Source organism: Ochotona princeps, chromosome 19 (assembly GCF_030435755.1).
Source record: "Ochotona princeps isolate mOchPri1 chromosome 19, mOchPri1.hap1, whole genome shotgun sequence".
NCBI classification, from domain to species: Eukaryota; Metazoa; Chordata; class Mammalia; order Lagomorpha; family Ochotonidae; genus Ochotona; species Ochotona princeps.
Genome location: NC_080850.1, coordinates 29,042,202 through 29,061,762, shown reverse-complemented (window position 1 = coordinate 29,061,762; position 19,561 = coordinate 29,042,202). Strand labels below are relative to the sequence as shown.

The window sequence follows — 19,561 nt, the reverse complement described above, 5'->3', positions numbered from 1 at the left end:
ATTAGGCATTTAATATGTATTGAATAAAATATATGAACAATGACCCAGTCAAGACTGTTAGGGTCACAACAGTCCTCCTACTACAGGGCTTTGGACCTATGAAATCACAGGTTGTTGTTTCAAGGGTTGGTGATGGTATATAATTGTTCTTGGCCCATGTTATGCTTGAATTTGATTCCTACAACATAAACTATGAGCTATGATAAATGTCTTAGAGATCCTCCCTGCATACTATTTGCTGGCCAAATCTTCATATTAAGATAATGTTAAGGTGCTCTGCGTGCCCACTCCCCCCCACAACCTGTCTGCAAAGATTTCCCAAAACAAAATCAAATCTTGTTGTCCAAGTTCCAGAAACATTTTTCTGTACAGGCAGGTGGCTGCTATGAACCACATTGTTACCTTCCTTAGTTTGGTTCTTTGATCGTCCTCTCACTTTCAACTTTCACAAAGTGTCATTTCTCTTCCATTTTCAATAGGACAGCTTGGTTATCAGGTAATTCTTTTCCAATTCATGACTACTTCCGGTCCTTGTAAAATACAAGCTAACACTCTCATGCTGATGAGTCCTCCTTCTCAAAAGAAAATTTGTGCAAGCAGTGGAAAGCAGAAAGATTTCCTCTTATATGTACATGTAGTGTAAGCATTAGATAACTGAGTAGCTTCTACTTGATATTATTATCATTCTCAGTGGCTGAATGCTAATCAGTTTAACTGCCTTCAAGCTGTATATTTTTAAATGTGATTAAAACACAGAGAGCCTTACAGTAAATTTAAATAGCTTATTAAAGGCCTTTACATGGCCTTGGCATCATATGTCAGAGATGAATGGTGTTTCTAATTTGCTAGCCACTTGGGTCAAGTTTACTTTAAGCAGGAAGCACATTTATACAAGTAATGGCAACACAAATGGGCTCTTGGGGAAAGCTGTTGTGAGGGCTTAACATTTTTGAACTATGCTATTGTGTATCTTCTGAATGGATGTTTTATAGCAACTGGGCCAGAGTGCCTTAAAACCAGCCCTGGCACAGGTAGCCCCTCTGTCCATGCCTCCTGCCTGCCCAGGGATCTTCACTGGGGAAGGGGTGATTTTAAGGGTGAGATGTGGATAGGGGATTTGAGCTGGCTTGGAATCACATTCTTGGAGCCTGGTGGAAGCGTAGCAGCTCCACCCAGCCGTGCTAGGTCAGCATCTGCCTCCTGGTGGCCAAGCAGCTCTTTCTCTCCTTTTCCTCCCTTCCAAAACCACCTCCTCCCCACCCCCGTAGAGGCTAGCATCCTCTCAGCCAACATTTCCTTTCTTTCTCATCACTGCCATGTGCACTCCCCAGACCCAGCTGAATTTCCTAGCATCCAACATCCTTGCTTTGATCCACAACGATTTGTCATGCTCTCCACCACCTGGCATCATCTAAGGACTTCCTGCTGCTGACTGACCTTGGGGAGATCAAGGCGGGAGTGATGACTCCCAAGGCTGGGAGCGATTCCGCTTCCCTGTGGCTGAGCCTCTCTCTGCCCTTCAGCTTTTCCACCTTGAGATCTCGTCTTTCTCAGTTGTCTACCAAACGGCAGTCTTTCCATCTCCCCTTTCAGTCTCTTCGTTTCTGTTCTGGTGTGTACTCCTGGAACACTGCTTACTTCTGTCCTAGCTTCAGCTTCTCTGCTCGTATTACTGGGGTGCTGAAAGATGAAAGGAAGTCATGCCAGATGTTAAAGGGACTCATGGGGCTGCTTCACCAGAGGGAAATGGTATGTACTGGTGATGGCCCTCTTAGCAGGTGCCTTAACCCCCCCTCCGTTTCCCCTTCCACTTGACCCCCACTCTTGGACTGAGAAGCTCAGCTTGCATCAGGGGCCAGAGGCACCCCAACTGCCCAGCTCCACTTAAGCCCAGACTGTCAGCTGGTTGAACCCCTGGAGGCAAGTTGGTCCCTCTGTTCTGAACTGTGCTGGGGGGAAAGGGCCCTGCTGAAAAAGGAACCAGGCATGTAGAAGTAGAAGCGCATTGCTTGCATACTTGGGCTCTGTGGGCCAGGGGTTAGTGCAGCCAAAGGTCAAGGGAACATTTTGGGGTCCACCAGGTGAGTGACTCCCACGAGGCTCCCCTGGGAGTGAGTGGCAACTGGGATGGATTTCTTTAGTCAGAGGAGACTGGCAGAGGGAGAAACAAGATGGCTTTCTGGCCGTAGTGAGTCCGAGGACCACGCTTGCAGCTTCCATTCTTCTTGATGCCCACAAACCAGTTCTTCTCGGCATGCTTCTTGGATGTGTAGGTGTTGTAGTGGTTCTCCTCCAGCCGCTCCAGGAACAAACACTCCTCACTGGGTGTCTGCTACAAAGGTAAAGCCAAAGGATAGTTGGACTCTCAGTGGGGAGTCTCAAACAGGCCTTTTGCACGTCCTAGCAGTGTGGCCTGGGACACAGTGCTGCACCTGTCTGTGTTTTGGTGTCTTCATTAGGGTGACACCTGTTTCAGAGTGTGGGCATGAGGACTTAGAGCAGTTCCTGGCACAGCAGGAGCCTTCAGCATGCCTTGGCTCTTACTGCATGCTCGCTTTCCATCATCTGATCTTGGGATTCTAGAATCTCCTGCTGGGGAGAGCCTTCTTAACCACCAGCACAGCCAAGGCAGGGCTGCGTGCTGTGTCTCACTAGAGAGCCCTGCATATGGGCATGAGTAAAGAAAAGTACTCAAAAATAGGGTAAAGCTAGACGGTGATGGGGTGGGGGTTTCCCAAGTTTAAACCCGAGAAGCAAATGAAAATCCACCAGTGTTTCTTTTTATCCTGGTGCTGTCACGAACAATATCAGGATTTGATGTCATTATTGTTATGAGCAGAAATGCTTCTGCAAAAATTGTCCTAGGCACAAAACATATCCTGCCACTTAAATAAGTTCTTAAAAACAGGAAGTGACTTTATTTTTGGCTATTTATAAAAAGATGCTTTTTGGGGTTGGTATTGTGGCAAGAGAGGTAAAACTGCTGCCTCTAGTGCCAGCATCCCGTTTGGGCACCGATTTGCGTCCTGGCTGCTCCATTCCCAATCCACTTCCCTGATAATGACTTGAGAAAAGCAGAAGAAAATGGCTCACGTGTTTGGACCCCTGTCACAATGTGGCTGAAGCTCCTGGCTTTGTTCTGGTCCATCTCTGGTCATTGTGACCATCTGAGGAATGAATTAGCAGATGGAAGATTCTATCTCTTTGTGTCTCTCCCTCTTGCAAATAAATGAATAAATATTTTTTTTTAAAAAAGATTCTGCTTATGAAAATAACTGTGTTTTCCAAAAAAAGAAAATCAGAGCTTTACATTAAAAGAATGAAATTACCCCATAGCCTTCCGCCACCCAGAAAGGCAACTGTTAAAGTTGACAAGCATTCTCAGCTATCTGTATTTATGTTCATACCCACTAAGTAAGACTATGTGGATCTAGATTTAAATAAAGTAGTGTGCTTCATCTGCTATTACAACATGGGCATTCAACCTACCATTGCAAGGTAAAAGCAAATTAATGTGTACTTTTTTTTTGCCGTATTTTCACTATAAAATATGCAGAGTTCAAAATACTTCAAAATTTTTTAGGGCTAGTGAGAGCATGGGATATAGGCAGTTTCATGCACTGTTGGTGAGGTAAATTGATAGAAATTTCCTGAGGGTAGTTTGGCAATAAGTATAAACATTTAAAGTATATATTACCGCCTGCCTAAAAACTTCCTTTGTAGGAATTCATCCTTATAGTAAAACCATAAAAGAATACACTATGCATTTTATTCTTCTGTCTGCTAGTTCACTCCCCAAATGGCTTCAACAACCAGAGCAGAGGCAATCCAAATCCAGGAACTAGGAGCTTCTTCCTATTCCCCTACATGGGTACAGGGGCCCAAGGCCTTGAGCCGTCTGCTGCTTTCCTAGGTCATAAGCAGGGAGCTGGTTTGGGAGTGGAATAGCTGGGACATGAATAGGTGACTATATGAGATACTGGTGCTAGCAGGCTGAGGATCAACCTGTTGAGCCATAGTGCCATAAAACCATATTTTTGAAAGTGGTCTTAGGAGCATTGAATATGAGGGCCACCAATTGGAAGCAACCTGTATCCCCATGGGATGGTGATTGGTTAAGTAGAAAAAAGCACATACATACTGTAGAGTTCTGCACAGCTTTAAATGTCTTAAGATGGAAACACAGGTATGGCATATTAACCAAACAGCACAGTTCCTTGAAAAATATCTGCCAACATAGTTTGGTTTATCATCTGTTAGAAAGTGGGGGACCCAGTCTTCAAACCATGTTTCTGTCCACATCTTAGAATACACTTAACTGCATTTGACTTAAAACCGAAATATCACAACCTTTATACCATATGTTGTCTTGCCTGGGTGACCTGTCACATCTGACTGTTACTTTTTCAAGTCATGTGATCTCTGTGGTTGCTGCATTCACTGTGGGCAGTGGTCCCCCCTGGAAGTTCATGTTCACATGCTATATTGTACTCTCTGCTGGCTGTGCCCTGTCCCTGATCACCAAGCCTACTGAGGAAAGACATGGAGTCACTTGACCTCATGTCTACCTGCTGGACTGGACACACAGCCTTGCAAATAATAGGCCTTGCTGACTAGTTAGTAAATTTAACTAGATTCTTGGAATATTGTCACAGCATCAATAACTGTAGCTTTTGGTCTTACGGAACTAGGTAACAGGAAGTATCCTGCTTCTTATTCATTCACAATCTAGAAGAATGACACTTGGGTGAGACACTGTGGATCATTCTGGGACGAGCTGTGATATAACTATAATATTTAATGGGATGACTTTGCTGCCTCTGGAGAAACAGAGTCCAGATGCATGAGGTTGGGGCCAGAAGGGGAGCTGTTTTTGGAGCTCTGTGGACTGTCCACTCCCCTGTAAGGGGTGGGGGGCTCAACTCATGACACTTCAGTGGGCGTCAGACCTTTGTGCTATGACGAAGGTGAGGATGGCCCCTGGCTCCACCTGATGTCTGCATTGCACTGGGGCTGTTGATACACACGAAATGGCTGAGTCACAGGCTGAGTCAGCAGGATGGATCCGAGGACTCCTTCTCTCAGTCCAGATTTGTGGGCACTTGCAGTGCACTGGTGCCAGTGCTGAGGGCGTGTGCATTAGATGTTGATTCACGCCTGCTGTTTAGTTGTCTTCTCTTTATATTTAGCCTGCCTTGTTTTCCCTCTAGTTAGACAGGTGAGATACATTCATCACAGAAAATTTAGAAAGAACAGGAAGACATTCATTTATTATAAAATCACTCACCACCCCCAATTTTTTCTTAGAAAAATTATATCCATTTTACATAAATACACACAGATTTGAATCAGGATGAATTTTAGTATCTGAAATCTGTTAAGAGCATGAGACAGAGCTCTGAGATGTTTTGATATTACTCTTGTTCAAGGAGGAAAATGTAAAACTCTCAGGTATGATTCCCTAAGACCACATTTTGGGTAAATAATGGTGCTAGCCAGGACCAGGGTGGGAGAGGGAGAGCTTGGAGCCCAGAAGACAGTAGATTCAGGCATGAATTCTCAATATTCTCATATAAGTTTAAAAAGTTTATAGTAAACATCAAAATTAATTAAAAGTAGAAGAAATCACAGGACTAAAATTGATAGCCTAAAATGGAGTAAAGGTGAGGTGGTTATATGCGATTATGTATCTTACAGCTGCCATGGATACAGCAGCTTGGGGTCCTGGCCCATTGGGGGGTTCTATGTATTTAGTCATAGAACTGTCTGCTGCCTGTACAATGCAGCCCTTAGTCCTCGTTTCAGACAAGGGTTAGAGCAGACAAGCAAGTTGACAAGGTGGCAGAGGCTTGAGTGCAGTTATAAGCCAGAGATTGACTGGTTAATTTTGGTCATAGCTAGAACAACTTTGTATGAAATGCACTCCCTAAATAGCGGTCAGCGCCTCTGCTGCCAGTAGGTGAGAGTTGTCAGGCTGACCTTTCAGGAAGCAAAGACTAAATTGTCGCTTGGAACACTTCATCTCCTGACCCCTAGTGGGCAGTGTGAGAAAAGTGAAGTGCAGAGGGTTTCCAGGACCACTGTCACGTGGCGATTTGTTCCAAGTCAAATGAAGGCCCAGACTGTTATCCTGTACAGGCCACTGTTTTGTAAAATTTCCCATGAAAGGGAAGGAGGGACTTTAAATTGGATCATGAGTTACAGTCAAAGTTGTCAGGATAGACAAAGAAATCACTGCCATCTAGAAGGTGAGGTAGGCATTTGTCCTAGTGATTAAGATGCGCTTGGGAAGCCTGCATCCCGTATCCTGGTGCCTGGGTGTCTGTCCTAGCTCCATTCCCTAGTTTAGTTTCCTGCTTGTGTGAACTCTGGATAGCAGCAGGCGATGGCTCAAGTACCCTGATTTGTGCCACTCACCTTGGCTTTTGCACGTATTTGGGGAGTGAACCAGTGGATGAAAATTCCCTTTCTCTCTCTCTGCTTCTCAAATAAATAAAATAAAAAAAAAACTTTTTAAATTCAGAAATGGTCATGGATCTTAGCTCCCTCTCTAGATGAAATCTGAGTAGTGACACCAACAGGGGCAGAAATAGAATTGCCTGTTCTTTTCTTACAATGACCACTGACTCAAACCTCCATGAATCATGAACTGTGAGGGGAGAGGCAGGAGATGGACAGGATTTTAGCTGCTGAGTCAGCAATTAGACCCACTTCTCAACCCGGCTCATTCATTTTTTAGGACCCAGGGCAGGTTTGACAAATGTTCCATTAAGTTATTAAGTTTGTCATCCTTTGAGGTGATCCAGAATAAAAGGGATTATTTTTAAAGCTTTATGAATGACATATAAACGACAAAACCTGGGCTTTGCTTTTTTTTGTAACTATCACTTAGAAATACTCTGATACATATAGTAAGTGCTCAGTTACCATTTTCAGAAGGAACAAATGAAACGGAATTTGGGATTCTGAATAGAGCAACTGATGAGTTGCCAAAACATCAATCGATGTTTGCTGTGGGCCTGTATGATACTACAGTTGAGTATTTTCAGAGAATACCACAAGAAACTCTTTTATGTTTGTGTCTAAAATAAGGCAGGGTAGAGGGTGGGAATCCTACTGGAAAAATCAACAGAAGCTAATTGATGCTTCACAGTCTGCATCACTCAGTGTTACAAGATTTCTGGAAACCTCAGACTTTGGCCACGTCTGGACGCATGTCAGCCTCATACTTACCGAGCCATATAAAAGGCCATCGGTGTCCATAGCCAAGTACTGGCCAGTCTCCGTACTCTTTATAAACACCTCCCCCACGCTTTCCGCACTCAGCTGCAGCTGAACTGGAATAGAAATAACACGAGCACAAGTAAATAAACACTATGCGTTTGCCGATAGGGCTGGCAGCAAGGACAGTTGGCCCTGGAAAATTCTGCTCATTCATTCCCAGTGCCCTCAAGGATGAGCCTCAAATTAATCCAAATACAGAAATACAGTTCCTTTTTCTTTGCCCTCCAAAGCAAGCTGCCCAGGCATAATTGTGGAAGGAGGGGAAGAGGGAAGGAGGAGAGAGACAGATGACATGCTTGCTTCCCTGTCAACCCCTGCACTGGTTACTAAACAACCCCAGTCACCTTCTCGGGGCCTTACTTCTCTCTCTCTCTCGCCCAGAGGGAAACAGTCACAGGAGGAACTGACCTTTGTTTAGTGGGGGGTATCAACACCATCCCAGCAATTGTAGGGTGCAGTAGAGTAAACCTCCCATGTGAGTCAGGGTTAGGGGGGCCTTGTCACAGCTACATCTTCTAAGCATGAGAGCAATTCATCCACAGATTGTTTAAGATCACTCCTTTCTGGGCCCGGCACGGTGGCCTAGTGGCTAAAGTCCTCACCTTGAACGTGCCAGGATCCCATAGGGTGCCGGTTCTAATCCCGGCAGCTCCACTTTCCATCCAGTTCCCTGCTTGTGGCCCAGGAAAGCAGTAGAGGATGGCCCAAAGCCTTGGGACCCTGTACCCGTGTGGGAGACCTGGAGGAAGTTTCTGGCTCCTGGCTTTGGATCGGCACAGCACCTGCTGTTGCACTCACTTGGCGTGTGAATCAATGGACGGAAGATCTTCTCTGTCTCTCCTCCTCTCTGTATATCTGACTTTGTAATAAAAATAAATAAATCTTTTTAAAAAAATCACTCTTTTCCCAGACAAAAATTCCCAGGAAGTTAGAATTGGTTGCTGCATCTTAAATCCCAGGCTGTCCCCCACCGTCAAGTTCAGTCAACCTTCAACATCTGTGGTGACCCAGCTTGGGTACAAACAGATGGGGAAGCCCCAGTTTCTGACTGTGAGAATGAAGCTGAAAGTTGGAAACGAAGTGATGAGAACAGTGGTTCCTGATGGGATGATTTGATGCCCCAGAGGACATCAGGAGATGCAACAGGAAACTGGAAGCCAGGGATAAGGTGCCTTGATGGTCCATTTGGGAATCAGGATGAATTCTGGTGTCTTTTGGATAATTTTCTTGGTGACGAGTGTGTCACAACCCTCATTAGTGACTAGGAAGCTGTGGCTGCCCAGTAGTTTCCTCGTTGGACAGGGGACTTCCTTAGATGTCCAGAGATGGGAGGGGCTAGCATGCTGAGCCTTGGTGGTTGGTTCTAGACCCCTTGCAGCCTTTTTTGGGCGGGGGACAAGGGGAAAGGTTTTTTATTTAATGCAATTTTTTTCAATAGGAAATAGATTTACATGTGTAAAACCTGGAAGCACGCTGGGGAGACGGATAAGCCCCCCTCCCACCTTCTCTGTTTTTCCATCTTGCAACTGTTGGAGCTGAGCCAGTAGCCCAGACAAGATCTGGCCCTTTTTCCACTTGTGCCTATTCCTGCTCCCAGGGCAGCGAAGCCACATGGATGCATGCCTAGGTGGTGGAGCACACGGCATCCATGTCACCCTTTGTTGTCCTGATAACAGCTAAAATACTTCAAACACATTTTGCAATTCTGTATCTCTCTTGTTTACCCCTTTACAACTGTGTGCAAATCTTTCTCAGCTAGTGACTGTGAAGAGTTCACTCTATTCCCTTGTCAGTCCTGTAGCTATACCATAGTCCCTCTTCATACACCTGTATTTTCTCACTTCCCTTCATTTTCCTTATTTTCTAATTCATCCCCAGGGAGACACAAAACTAGGTCTCTCTCCCTCCCTGAAGATGCAGCTCTCTTCTCCTTGAAAGTTTTTGCTATGTAAACTTAGGACTTCTGTAGCTTCCTGTGGCAAACTGGAGTTTATATAATTCACTGGAAGGCAACTGGAAGTCTTTCATCTGGTTTCCCATGGGTCCTCCTCTCTTTAGCTCTGGGAGTGGAGGCCTGAGACAGCAGGCCCCCAGCTCTTTCCAGCCTCCAATCCCACCATATGTGCACTTGGTAACGTGGACACACCAGTTCTCCTTCAACATGCTAAAGTTTTTCCCACGCCCCCTGATCTTGGCACATGCTGTATCTTCTTTCTGACAGCTTATTCCTGCTGTCCTCGTCCTTGCCTAAATATCCTTCTCAGAGAGGCCTTTCCCAAGTTCTCTGTGCAGTGGGTCCTTTTACCCTCACTCCATTACTCCTGTTCCTGCCACCCTACTTCCTACATCATTCTCTTTTCCAGTCCCTTGTTTGTTTCTTTCCTGGGCCTGAATATGGGGTTGTTGTATTGTGTAAGAATTTTCTCATTTATGTCTGCCTCGCCAATAGAGTGCACAACCAGAGAAGAGAGGCAGGATCTTGCTTGAGCCGTTCCTGCTTGAGTTCCATCACTTTGCACAAGGGACCGTGACTGTGTGTTTGCTGAATATTTTAGGATGTACAACGGGGAAAGTCAATATAAATGTGTTGGATGATTCTGCTGCTTGGTCACAGGTAAACTGTGCATTTTGAATTGTTTCCAGTAATGCTGTGTAGGGTGAAGAAGGATGGAGGCTGAGTTGGAGCTCTAAGGCTCGAGGCTGGGATGTGCTTCCAACTAGTTGGATGACCTCGGGGAGGCTACTCAGCTTCTCTCCAGCACAGCCTCCTCCTCAGTCAAAGGGGAGGCGTTTGGCTTCAGTCTCTCTAAAGATATTTGCAGACCTAAAGGGAACAGTTAATAGCAGTGCTATACACCATTGGATATTATTTGAACAGAAATAGGAGCAAAACACATGTTATGACATAAATGAGTCCTGGAAGGGGAGGGAGAAATTGGAGATTTCTCCAATTGGACAGGGAGAAATTCTCATTCAACAATGAAGTGTTTCTTTTTTATTTGCGAGGGAGGGGTTGGCACAGCTCTACAAAAACCACAGAATCGTGCACATTAAGTGGATGAATTATATGTGAATTACATCTCCATAAAGATATTTTCCCCCCACAATCTATATTTCCACTGGACTTGATGGTTTTCAGGAAACTGTCACATGTATTTTTCCATCCATTTCTCAGCATGATCCTGTGTGCTAAGAAAGCTCGTGGGAAAGAGGGAACCATTACTTGACCACCCATAGTGAGCCAGGTATCATGCTGGTTTCTGTCTTGGTCTCAGTAGTGAAGAATTAAACAGGAGGGCTCGTGGGTTAGACCACACGGGATCACATTCCGCCTGACTGCCTGTTGGCTGTTGAGTGATGTCAGGGCTAGTTGTGTATCTGTTTCTTTATCCATTGTGAGTTGTTGTGAGGCTCCCATGACCAAATGCCAGGGAAGTGGTCAGTACTTGCCATCTTTCTGAGCTGTTTTGATGTTGTCTGTCCCTCATCATGGTCCCTGGTGGGAGGTGGCATTTGCTGCCTCCTACAGGCCAGGGGCTAAATTGAGTGAAAGCACATTGCACTCAAGGCTGTGCTTAGTAAAAGGAGAAAATGCTGACCAGAGCGCAGCCTTGAATGCCATAGGAGTCCTGCTTTTCCCTCTCTTTCACACCAGGTTGGTAGCCACACAGGGAGACAGGCACGTCCTCTTCCGACATGCGGTCCGCTCCTCCCCACTATCTGGAAGGTGCTGTCTTTGAGGGCAGGTCCTCCTAGGTATTACAAGGGCTTTCGTTACCTGATTGATTTGTGTTATGCTGCCCCCATTCCTCTGGCCTTGCCATGGGGCTTAAGTCAGGTGGAGCTGGCCTCCGGTGAAGTCCTGTGGTGGCCGTATAGAGGCCTGCCCCTCGCGGGGCTTCAGCCTACAGCCTGAGCTGCCACTCTGCTGAGAGAGTTCAGTTCGTCTCAGGAGTTTCCTCTGTAAATATTATTTCTCCGGGATGTCCAAGTTTCATAGCTCATTTTCACTGGATTTCTTTCTGGCTGAGTTTCCTGAACATATATCCTTCTGTAGCAAGCAGGGCTGGCAGGAGGGAGTGATACTCAAGCCTGTGCCGCTTGCTTGTGCGGCTGACTAGGTGTCTGACTCAGCAGGGGAACCTCACACCAGGTCTGCAGACCCATATCCTCTTGAGGTTGCCACAGAGGAAGAAGGCGGAAGGAGAGAGTGTGAGGAAAGGGGGCCTCAGAGAGGGAGGGTGGGACCAGCCACACCGCTCTACAGGGGCGGTCGATAGAGAGCCTTGAACTGTACACTGAATGTGGAGGTGGGTAGGTGGGTCCTGCCTTCAGGGTCTCCACGCCATGAGGGATAAAGAATGCCAGGAATGGAGAAGTCCGACAGTAATGACAATTCCTCTTGCTCTTGACCCAGTAATGAAAACCCCACTTGTTCTGAGCAGAACACAGGAAAATCTCTATATACTTGGCAATCTTTTTGCCCCTTCCAAAGAAAAGTGGAAAATTATAGTAGAAACGAAAATTGTGAGACAATAGAGTAAGGGCTTGATCCTTTGTGAAAATTTTATCAAAGAGAAAGCAGCATGCATAGCCCATGCATGTAGATGTGTAGATGTGGCATGATTCACGACGGGGTTACAGCCCAAGAAACCCAGCATAAATTGAAAATACTGTGTGTAGAAAATGTGTTTCACACACGTGCCCTGCGGCACACCCCAGCCTAGCATGGGCCGCTGTGCAGCTCGGCCGTCTCCCCTGTGACTGCAGGGTGTGCTGGGAGCCATGCACACTGCTCCTGCTTAACATTGCCCAGCACCAGAGAGGATCAGACCACATGATGCTGTCATGTTCTACTTTGCTTTTAGAGGGATAAAAGGTGTGTGTGTGTGTATGTGTGTATGTGTGTGTGTGTGTGTGTGTGAGAGAGAGAGAGAGAGAGAGAAAGAGAGAAAACAAGTGAATGCGTGAGTGAGTGCACATATGGGAGCTCTTTCTCTGTCTCTCTGAAGAAGAAAAACATTACTTCAATGAGCTGAGGCCCTAAGGTCCTCCTCTTTCCACGGTGTTGAGACAGGGATAGCATCTTTTGATGGGGACAGAGAAAGCAGTTTTCTAAAAAGTGTCCTAGGGGACAGCATTGTGGCATAGTTAGTTAAGCCTCTGCCTTGACACTGGCATTGCATACAGATGCCAGTTCAAGTTCAGGCTGCTCCACTTCCAGTCTTGTTCCCTGCTAAGTGCCTGGGAAAATGGTGAGCAGTGGCCCTTGTGCTTGGGCTCCAGTATCCTTATGGGAAAACCTAGTGGGAGATGGAGCTCCTGGTTGCTGGTTTCAGACCAGCCCGGCTCCAGCCATTGTGGCCACGTGGGATTTGGGGAATGATGAATTGAAGATTCTCTTTCTTTCTCACTTTACCTTTGAAATAAACACATCTTAAAAAATAAGTCCTGGGCCCAGCATAGTAGCCTAGTGACTAAAGTTCTAGTATTACATGTGCTGGGATCTCATATATGTGCTGATTCTTGCCCTAGCTGCTCCACTTCCCATCCAGTTTCCTGCTTGTGGCCTGCAAAAGCAGTCAAAGATGGCCCAAAGCCTTGGGACCTGTACCACATGGGAGACTTGGAAGAAGTTCCTGGCTCCTGGTTTCAGACTGGCTCAGCTCTGGCCGTTGCAGCCACTTGAGGAGTGAACCAGTGGGCAGAAGATCTTTCTTCCTGTCTCTCCTCTGTAAATCCACCTTTCCAGTAATAATAATAAAAAAATCTTAGAAGAAGTAAATACATAAAAAATAAATCCCTTCATAGGTCTCTGTAGATTTAGGGATGAGCAGGACCCAGAGTGTCTTCGAATGGACATCACAGTCCCCATGGGCTAGTCACACCCCGCCGAGGCCCTGCAAGTCTGTATCTCTTGTTTTGTACTCTCATGCCCAAAGATTCATTAGATCTTAGCAGTCATTTGTTCATGCATTTATGATCTCTTGTTTGCAAGGGGAGGAAGAAGGTGAAGGAGTTGGGAGGCTGCCATAACTGAGAGAAGTGAGCTTTGGACTGCTTTTTTAGCCTGTTTCTTGAGCTCTGAGCTATCCCTGCATCTTTTGGTCATGCTCTGGGGACTTTTTTAAAGAGAAAGAGAGACCGACATAGAGGCCTTCATTCTCTGGTTCACTCCTGAACACCCACAGCAGTCAGGGCCGTGCCAGGTAAAAACCAGGAGCCAGAAACAGAACCCAGGTCTCCCACGTGAATGATAGAGACTCATGTGCTCGAATCACCATCTGGTGCCTCCAAGGGTGTACGTTAACAGGAAACTGTATTAGAAGTGAATCCAGGACTTGACCAGGCACTGGGATAGCTGATGCAGACATCCCAAATGACCAAATACCCATCCTACCCAGGAACTTGGGAAGCTAAGATTGCAGCCAGTGCCTTGAACAGGGAAGGTTCCCAGACAGAAAGAGGCTTGGCCTCTGCAGCTGGCATGGCCTTGAATGCTGCTTCCTACTTCTGCTCTCCAAAGAGACAGGCCAAAGGAGATTACGTGCCTGGTTTATTCTGGGCTGGAGACTTCCCGTCCTCTGCTGTGTTTATGCAGAGTGAGGTCAGCCTCCTTGAGAACTCACTAAGGTAGTTTTGTGTCCAGGGACATTTGGAATTAAAACAGAGCCCCAAGTCGAGCTCCAGGAAACGTTGAGGATGGAGATGGTTGGGGAATCGGACTTGGGAGACAAAAAAATCCAGTAGTTTAGAATATGTCTGAGGGCCTGCAGAGGGTCCGTAAAAAGTGTGTGTCATGAGAAGGCATGCACAGATTTCAAAATGATCCTGCATGAAAACCAGCATGTCTTTGGATTTTCCACAGACTTTGTGAAGTATGCTTAGTGTGCATGTGTGTTTTTGCATCTGTGCACATGCATGTATGAAAAGTTTTTTTTTTCACAAGGCTTGTCAAGGTTTCTGTTCCTTTGAGTGCCTGGAGAAATTTATGTAAATACTAGAGACCTAAACAAATCCAGAAGAATGCTTGTGCATGATCAGAAAAGAGTCGGTGGGCAGCAGGGCCAGGAAGTCCTTTATATCACACATGGCCAAGGTTGACACACCCTTTGGGGAGGGCAGCCCCTCCTGCAGCCGTTGCCCACTCTGGGCTCCCTGCTTGCCATGGTCTGAACTTGGGCCTGGGCTGTTGAGGTGAGGAGCAGAACCTTGTCCAGCTAGGGCTGTGTCCTATCACACCAAACCGAGAGCATCTGGACTCCCCCAAAGCACTAAGGGGGATTCCCCGGGAGTGCTGTCTGCCTAGGAGAAACGGCTATGAATAGGAATCTTCCGACCGGCTGGCTCACCAGTGCCTGTAGGATGTGGCTGGATTTATAAATATTTGATTGGCGCACGCTCAGCTCCAGCACATTTCCCTCTATGCAGTAAGCGGCGCCCGGAATCCTGCCTGCCGGGGATGGGGGTGGGCTTGGTGCTGTGGGAGGGGAGGCCCTGCAGGGCTGGCAGGTCTGGCAGGCCTGGGAGCATCTGTTGCCCTCCAGTTACTGTTTATGGTATGAAGCCCATGAAGGAAAATGTCTCCGGCCCCTTCAGCAGGGAGGAAACGCCCACACACAGAGCAGAATCAGACGCAGAGCTGCCTCTGCCCGAGGAGGTCGTTGTGCCTGTGTGCCAAGCCTCCGGTGCTCCAAGCCACAGAATCCTAGAGAAGTCATCCTCAGTTCTCTGAACAAGTGTGGCATTCTTCTGACGGCCTTGAGATGGCACAGTTAGATAAGGAAGACAGGTGTGCCTGAGAAATGGTGACGATGAGAAGGTGGCAGATCCTGTTGTTGGAGCCCTTACCCTATGCCTGGCAGTGTGCTGACCTCTTTCACAAGCATCATCATATGTCACACTCCTACTTTGGTACAAGACGGGCCTTATTGTCATTCTGATGTTTAAGACAAGAAGCTAGGGCAGGCGTCAGGTAAGGTGGTTAAATTGCCATTTATGTCCCATATCTGACTTTAAGTCCTCACTTGGCTTCCAATTCCATATTCTTTCTGTCGTGCACCCGGGAGGCGGCAGACGGTGGCTTGGGTGGTTGGGTTCCTGTCACTCACCTAGGAGACCTAGACTGAAATCTTAGCTCCTGCCGTGGCCCTGGCCCAGCTCTGACTGTTGCGGGCATTTGGAAAGTGAGCAGGTGGATGGGAGAGCGCTCTCGTATTGTCTCTTTCTGACTTTCAAACAAATAATAGTGAAAAATGCATGTTTTAATGAGGAAACTGAGGCACATCCAGAAGTAACTGTCCCAACCTCCTGGTTTGGATGCAGCCCTGCCCCTGTGGGTACAATTGTTCTCAGTGTGTCGATGCTTAGGAACCTCACGGGATTCTGATCAGCTGGAAATGAAGCGTCTGGCACGAGGCTGGCACCTGCTGGTGCTCAGGAGCTATTTAGTGAATCTGTCGTTGAGTTTGAATGCAGCTGCCACCACTGCCATCAGATCAGTGTTTGTACATCCTTATAGCCAGGGGCAAGCAGTTCACTGAACACAGACAGTTGTAGTGTTGGGCACAGACACAAGGTCTGTGTCCTTCGAGGGTGTCCTAGAGGAGACGTCCATTATGTGTGCACATAGATACCCACAGCCGCAGACTGCAGGCTAAGCTACACTGCCCTTATGCTCTGTGTCCAAGACGGAACTGGCCGTCTTGCCCTATATCTGTGCTGCCCCGGACCCTCTGTCTCATAGTGACACTGTGTATCTGTCTCCCATAGCCCAAACCTAAGGGATGAACATGAACCTTAGAGATTGCGCCCGCAGGTGTCCAAATCTACAACTCTGCCTGGCTGAGCCTGGATGTCCACGTCACAGGTGTCCGCAGCCTGTACTTCGTTGGCTTTCAGGGTGTGACCATGCACCTGTCAGCAGCCTCCAGCCATCCTGCAACTAGTGGTCAAGGAGTAGGACCACTCTCTTTACACACTGGGTTGCATTGCCATTTCCCAGGTAGGGTCCAGCTCATTGTCCCCTCCAGAGCTCAGTCTGTTTCTCCATGTTCCTTTTGGATTTCAGGCTGCCTGCAGCAGTACTGTCACTGGACAGAAGAGGGCGACAGAACCCCATTCAAGGCTGTGCCCTGGCCCACTCCTTTCCTGCAAATCTTATTAACTCTGAGCCCATAGCAGTAAATTATTCCTGTTCCACAGTAAGAGGAAACTGAGTCCGCTGGGATAAGCAGATGTTCCCCAGGATCAGACAGCTGGAACCCTGAGACAATAACATTTCTAGACCAGGGAGGGTGGCAAGAAGGGCCCCAGGCTTCTGCATAGCAATGTATGCAAAGTGGGAAGGGGTAGCTTGGCCTCCCAGCTTCTGACTCCAGATGCCCTGACTCTGTTGAGTTCTTCCCCAGCATCAGCAGCCACGGAGCTCTGCCCACCCAGCCACTTGCTCTGATTTCAGTCCTCCTGGTCCAAGTCTTTAATTCCAAAGTAAGCAAGTTAATCAGTGTTGTCTCTGAGTGTTGGCAGAGAAGCCTGGAAGCAGAGCTTCATCTTTCCTGGAGGGAGCCATTTGTCTTGCAGGAAAGGTGGCCAGGAGAGCTTTCATGCCATGCTGTGTGTCCCTGAGCTGGGGTGGGTACATGGGGTCTTGATGGAGCTGCAGAGGAGTAGCAGCGTTGGCCAGCCAGGCTGAGCTGCTTCTCTGGGCCAGGCCCTTTGCTAGCAGTAGCCATGGTAGTATCTCATCCTCCCCAGAAAGCCATGAAGCCAGTGATACTGCTGTTCTTACTCTGTGGCATTAGTGAGGCTGGGAAGATTCTGGCATTTGCCTACACTTACTGGGCAAAGCTTCCAGCATCACCAGGCTACAGCTGCCCTCACAACCTCTTGAGGCCGTGCCATGTTTTGTTCCCAGGGCTCCTGATGCCTTATGGTCAGGCGGTCAAATCCCCAGCAGAGCCGAGAGGTCATTCCAGCATTAAATACCCTGAGTATAGTCCCCAGTGTTGATGGCGGAACAACTACAGCCCTCCGCTGTTTGTACAGAAAGGCAGCATGGTGTTCTCCTGGGAGCTTGGAATTCAGCTTCCCAACAGTCAGTAACTCCAAGGAGTGCTTCACCCAACGTTTCCCTGCTCTGGGGCTCTGAGAACCCGAGAGCCTCCATACCGACTCAGAGAGCCGGCAAGACTTGCTAGAAGGGGGTTTCTAATCCAGAGGCCTTAGAATATGGACCATCATGCACATCCACCTATTTACAATAAACCTGGCTTATGTTGGTATGGAGGCTTTGAAGGGCTTCGTTCTGCAGCTGCTGTTTTCACTGCATCTCAGTCATCCAACAGGTGCATGTGAAGGTGCGACAGCCAGCTAAAGCTCCAAACTCGTAGCCCTGAACCCTGCAGCTGCAGGCCTGGCTGCAGCCTCTCCCATTCCTCATCTCAGTGGTCTGCCTGGCAGGTGGGAAGGAAGGGACGGTGTTTCCTGATGTCCATGCCCACACCTATCCATGCTACCCATCTCTGTACAAGGGAGGGCAAGCAGTATGCCTCACTGAAGTGGCCTTTTGTGCTGTGAGCCTGCAGACCGGGGCGCATGGCGCATATATAATTAAGAGCACCTGGTCCATAAGCAGAAGCTTCCTGCCTGCCCTGGCTCTTCCGGATCCCACCCACACTTTCCTGCCCCTGATTTGCAGCGCAGCTGGCCCTGGACATTCTTGGCCTCAAATTAGCCTGATGGTCCAACTTGAGCCTCTCTGTGGCATGCAGTGCCTCTGTGGCACTCACACTCTGTGGCAGCATCCCAAGAGGATCAAACACCTGATATCCAGCATCTATGCCTGCCCTTGAACCCCCCAGATGCAGGGAAGAGAACGGTGCCATCAGCCAACAGGATGCTTCCTGCTTCGTGTGTTAGCATCTTCTGGGAGCTGACTGCCAGCTAGGCCTTGGAGAGGCTCTCAGCCTCTGGCCCAGGCTGCTCCTGCTCTCCAGCTTCCTGAGGCCTGGAGCAGGACCTGCTGCTCTCAGGGACCACGTCTGCCTGTGGACGCAGAAGGAGGACTGACTAATTTATGCTGTGTGAGTCTTTGCATGTGCTTGAGGACCCTGCAAATCAGGTCCAGGGCAAACCCAACCTAGGGAATCAGTTTATTGCAAATGAAGCCCACAGCTTTGTGTGGGATTTTAGTGCTTTCCCCCTGACCAGCTCTGGCAACCCTGCACAGCTTTCAGGGAGCAGGTGGGCCCCTGGCTGGCCTCTGGAGGCTGGAGGCTGATTCTTTTGCCAGCTACAGCTACCTAGGGAAACGCACAGCAGCTGGACACTGGCAGCCAGCTTGGTTAGGACAGTATCATCCTTTGTACAACTTGAAATCAGACACCTTTAGGAAAGCAGCAGCCCACACAGCCACCTGCTTCCCAAACCCAACCTTGACACATGTATGTCACTGCTACCTGTGAGCATGTCCTGCTGCAGCAGAGACATAGAGATCCTCCAGTCCCTGACCAAGAAGGAACCCCAGCCAGGCAAGGGCGAGCAACCAAGCTGGGCACTTACTGTGCAGGTCGCTCCTGTCCCTGGTCCCATCCACTGTGCCATCTGGAAGGATCCTCAGGAAGTGGCCTCCGTTGCTACAGTAAAGGAGCTTGGGCAACTTGTAGTTTCCTCCAGGCAGATTGAACTTCTCCGTCAGGGCTGAGAAGGTGGTGACTTCTCCCTCGGCCATGGTGGCAGCCAGCTCACCACTGTAAGAAAGGAAATAGATCTGTACAATGATTCCCTAGTGCAGGCCCACGGTGCGTGTCCTGTGCAGGAGGGATGAGCTCAGCTGCCAGCCTACAGGGCAAGGCATGAGCACAGACTGCCCAGGTGATGCCTGCAAGGTGGCCACTGGTTAGACAAGGCTGGGCCCCAGTGAGGGAGGGGCTTGTGGGGGGTATTTCCCCCTTTCTGATTGGATGCAGCGTTGGACCCAGCTGCGCGTTTCTTTGGAACTTCATATTTAATCATTTGGCTGAAAGGGGAAAAAAATCATGTTTGGGTCCCTCCTTCTGGTCCACACACATCCTCAAATTAAACACTGCAGTTGCTCTAAAATAACACCCTGGGTATAGCTAAAACCCACAGGAGCAGAGAGGCCAGGCCGAAGCCCTGCCGTCCACCCTCACACTGTTTTGACTGGGTATGCACAGCCCTGTGCAGCAAGGAGCCACTCTGGGGCTCTGAGCGAAGGTGGAGGAGGCCTTTCAGGGACATGAGAGGGGGCAGCAGG

At 48.2% G+C, this 19,561-nt stretch overlaps 1 protein-coding gene across 5 annotated transcripts in view; it reads right to left on the bottom strand.

Moving 5' to 3' along the window:
- Positions 1-1,991: 1,991 nt before the first annotated feature.
- FGF1 (fibroblast growth factor 1) overlaps positions 1,992-19,561 on the bottom strand; it is an 86,912-nt gene continuing 69,342 nt past the window's right edge. For all 5 annotated transcript variants that reach the window (XM_058677777.1, XM_058677780.1, XM_058677778.1 and 2 more), the window contains 3 exons: positions 18,847-19,034; positions 7,234-7,337; positions 1,992-2,332 (listed from right to left, as the gene is read on the bottom strand). In XM_058677777.1, coding sequence (XP_058533760.1) covers positions 2,138-2,332; positions 7,234-7,337; positions 18,847-19,034 — 487 coding nt within the window. In that variant the 3' untranslated portion in view covers positions 1,992-2,137. The remainder of the gene's footprint in view (positions 2,333-7,233; positions 7,338-18,846; positions 19,035-19,561) is intronic.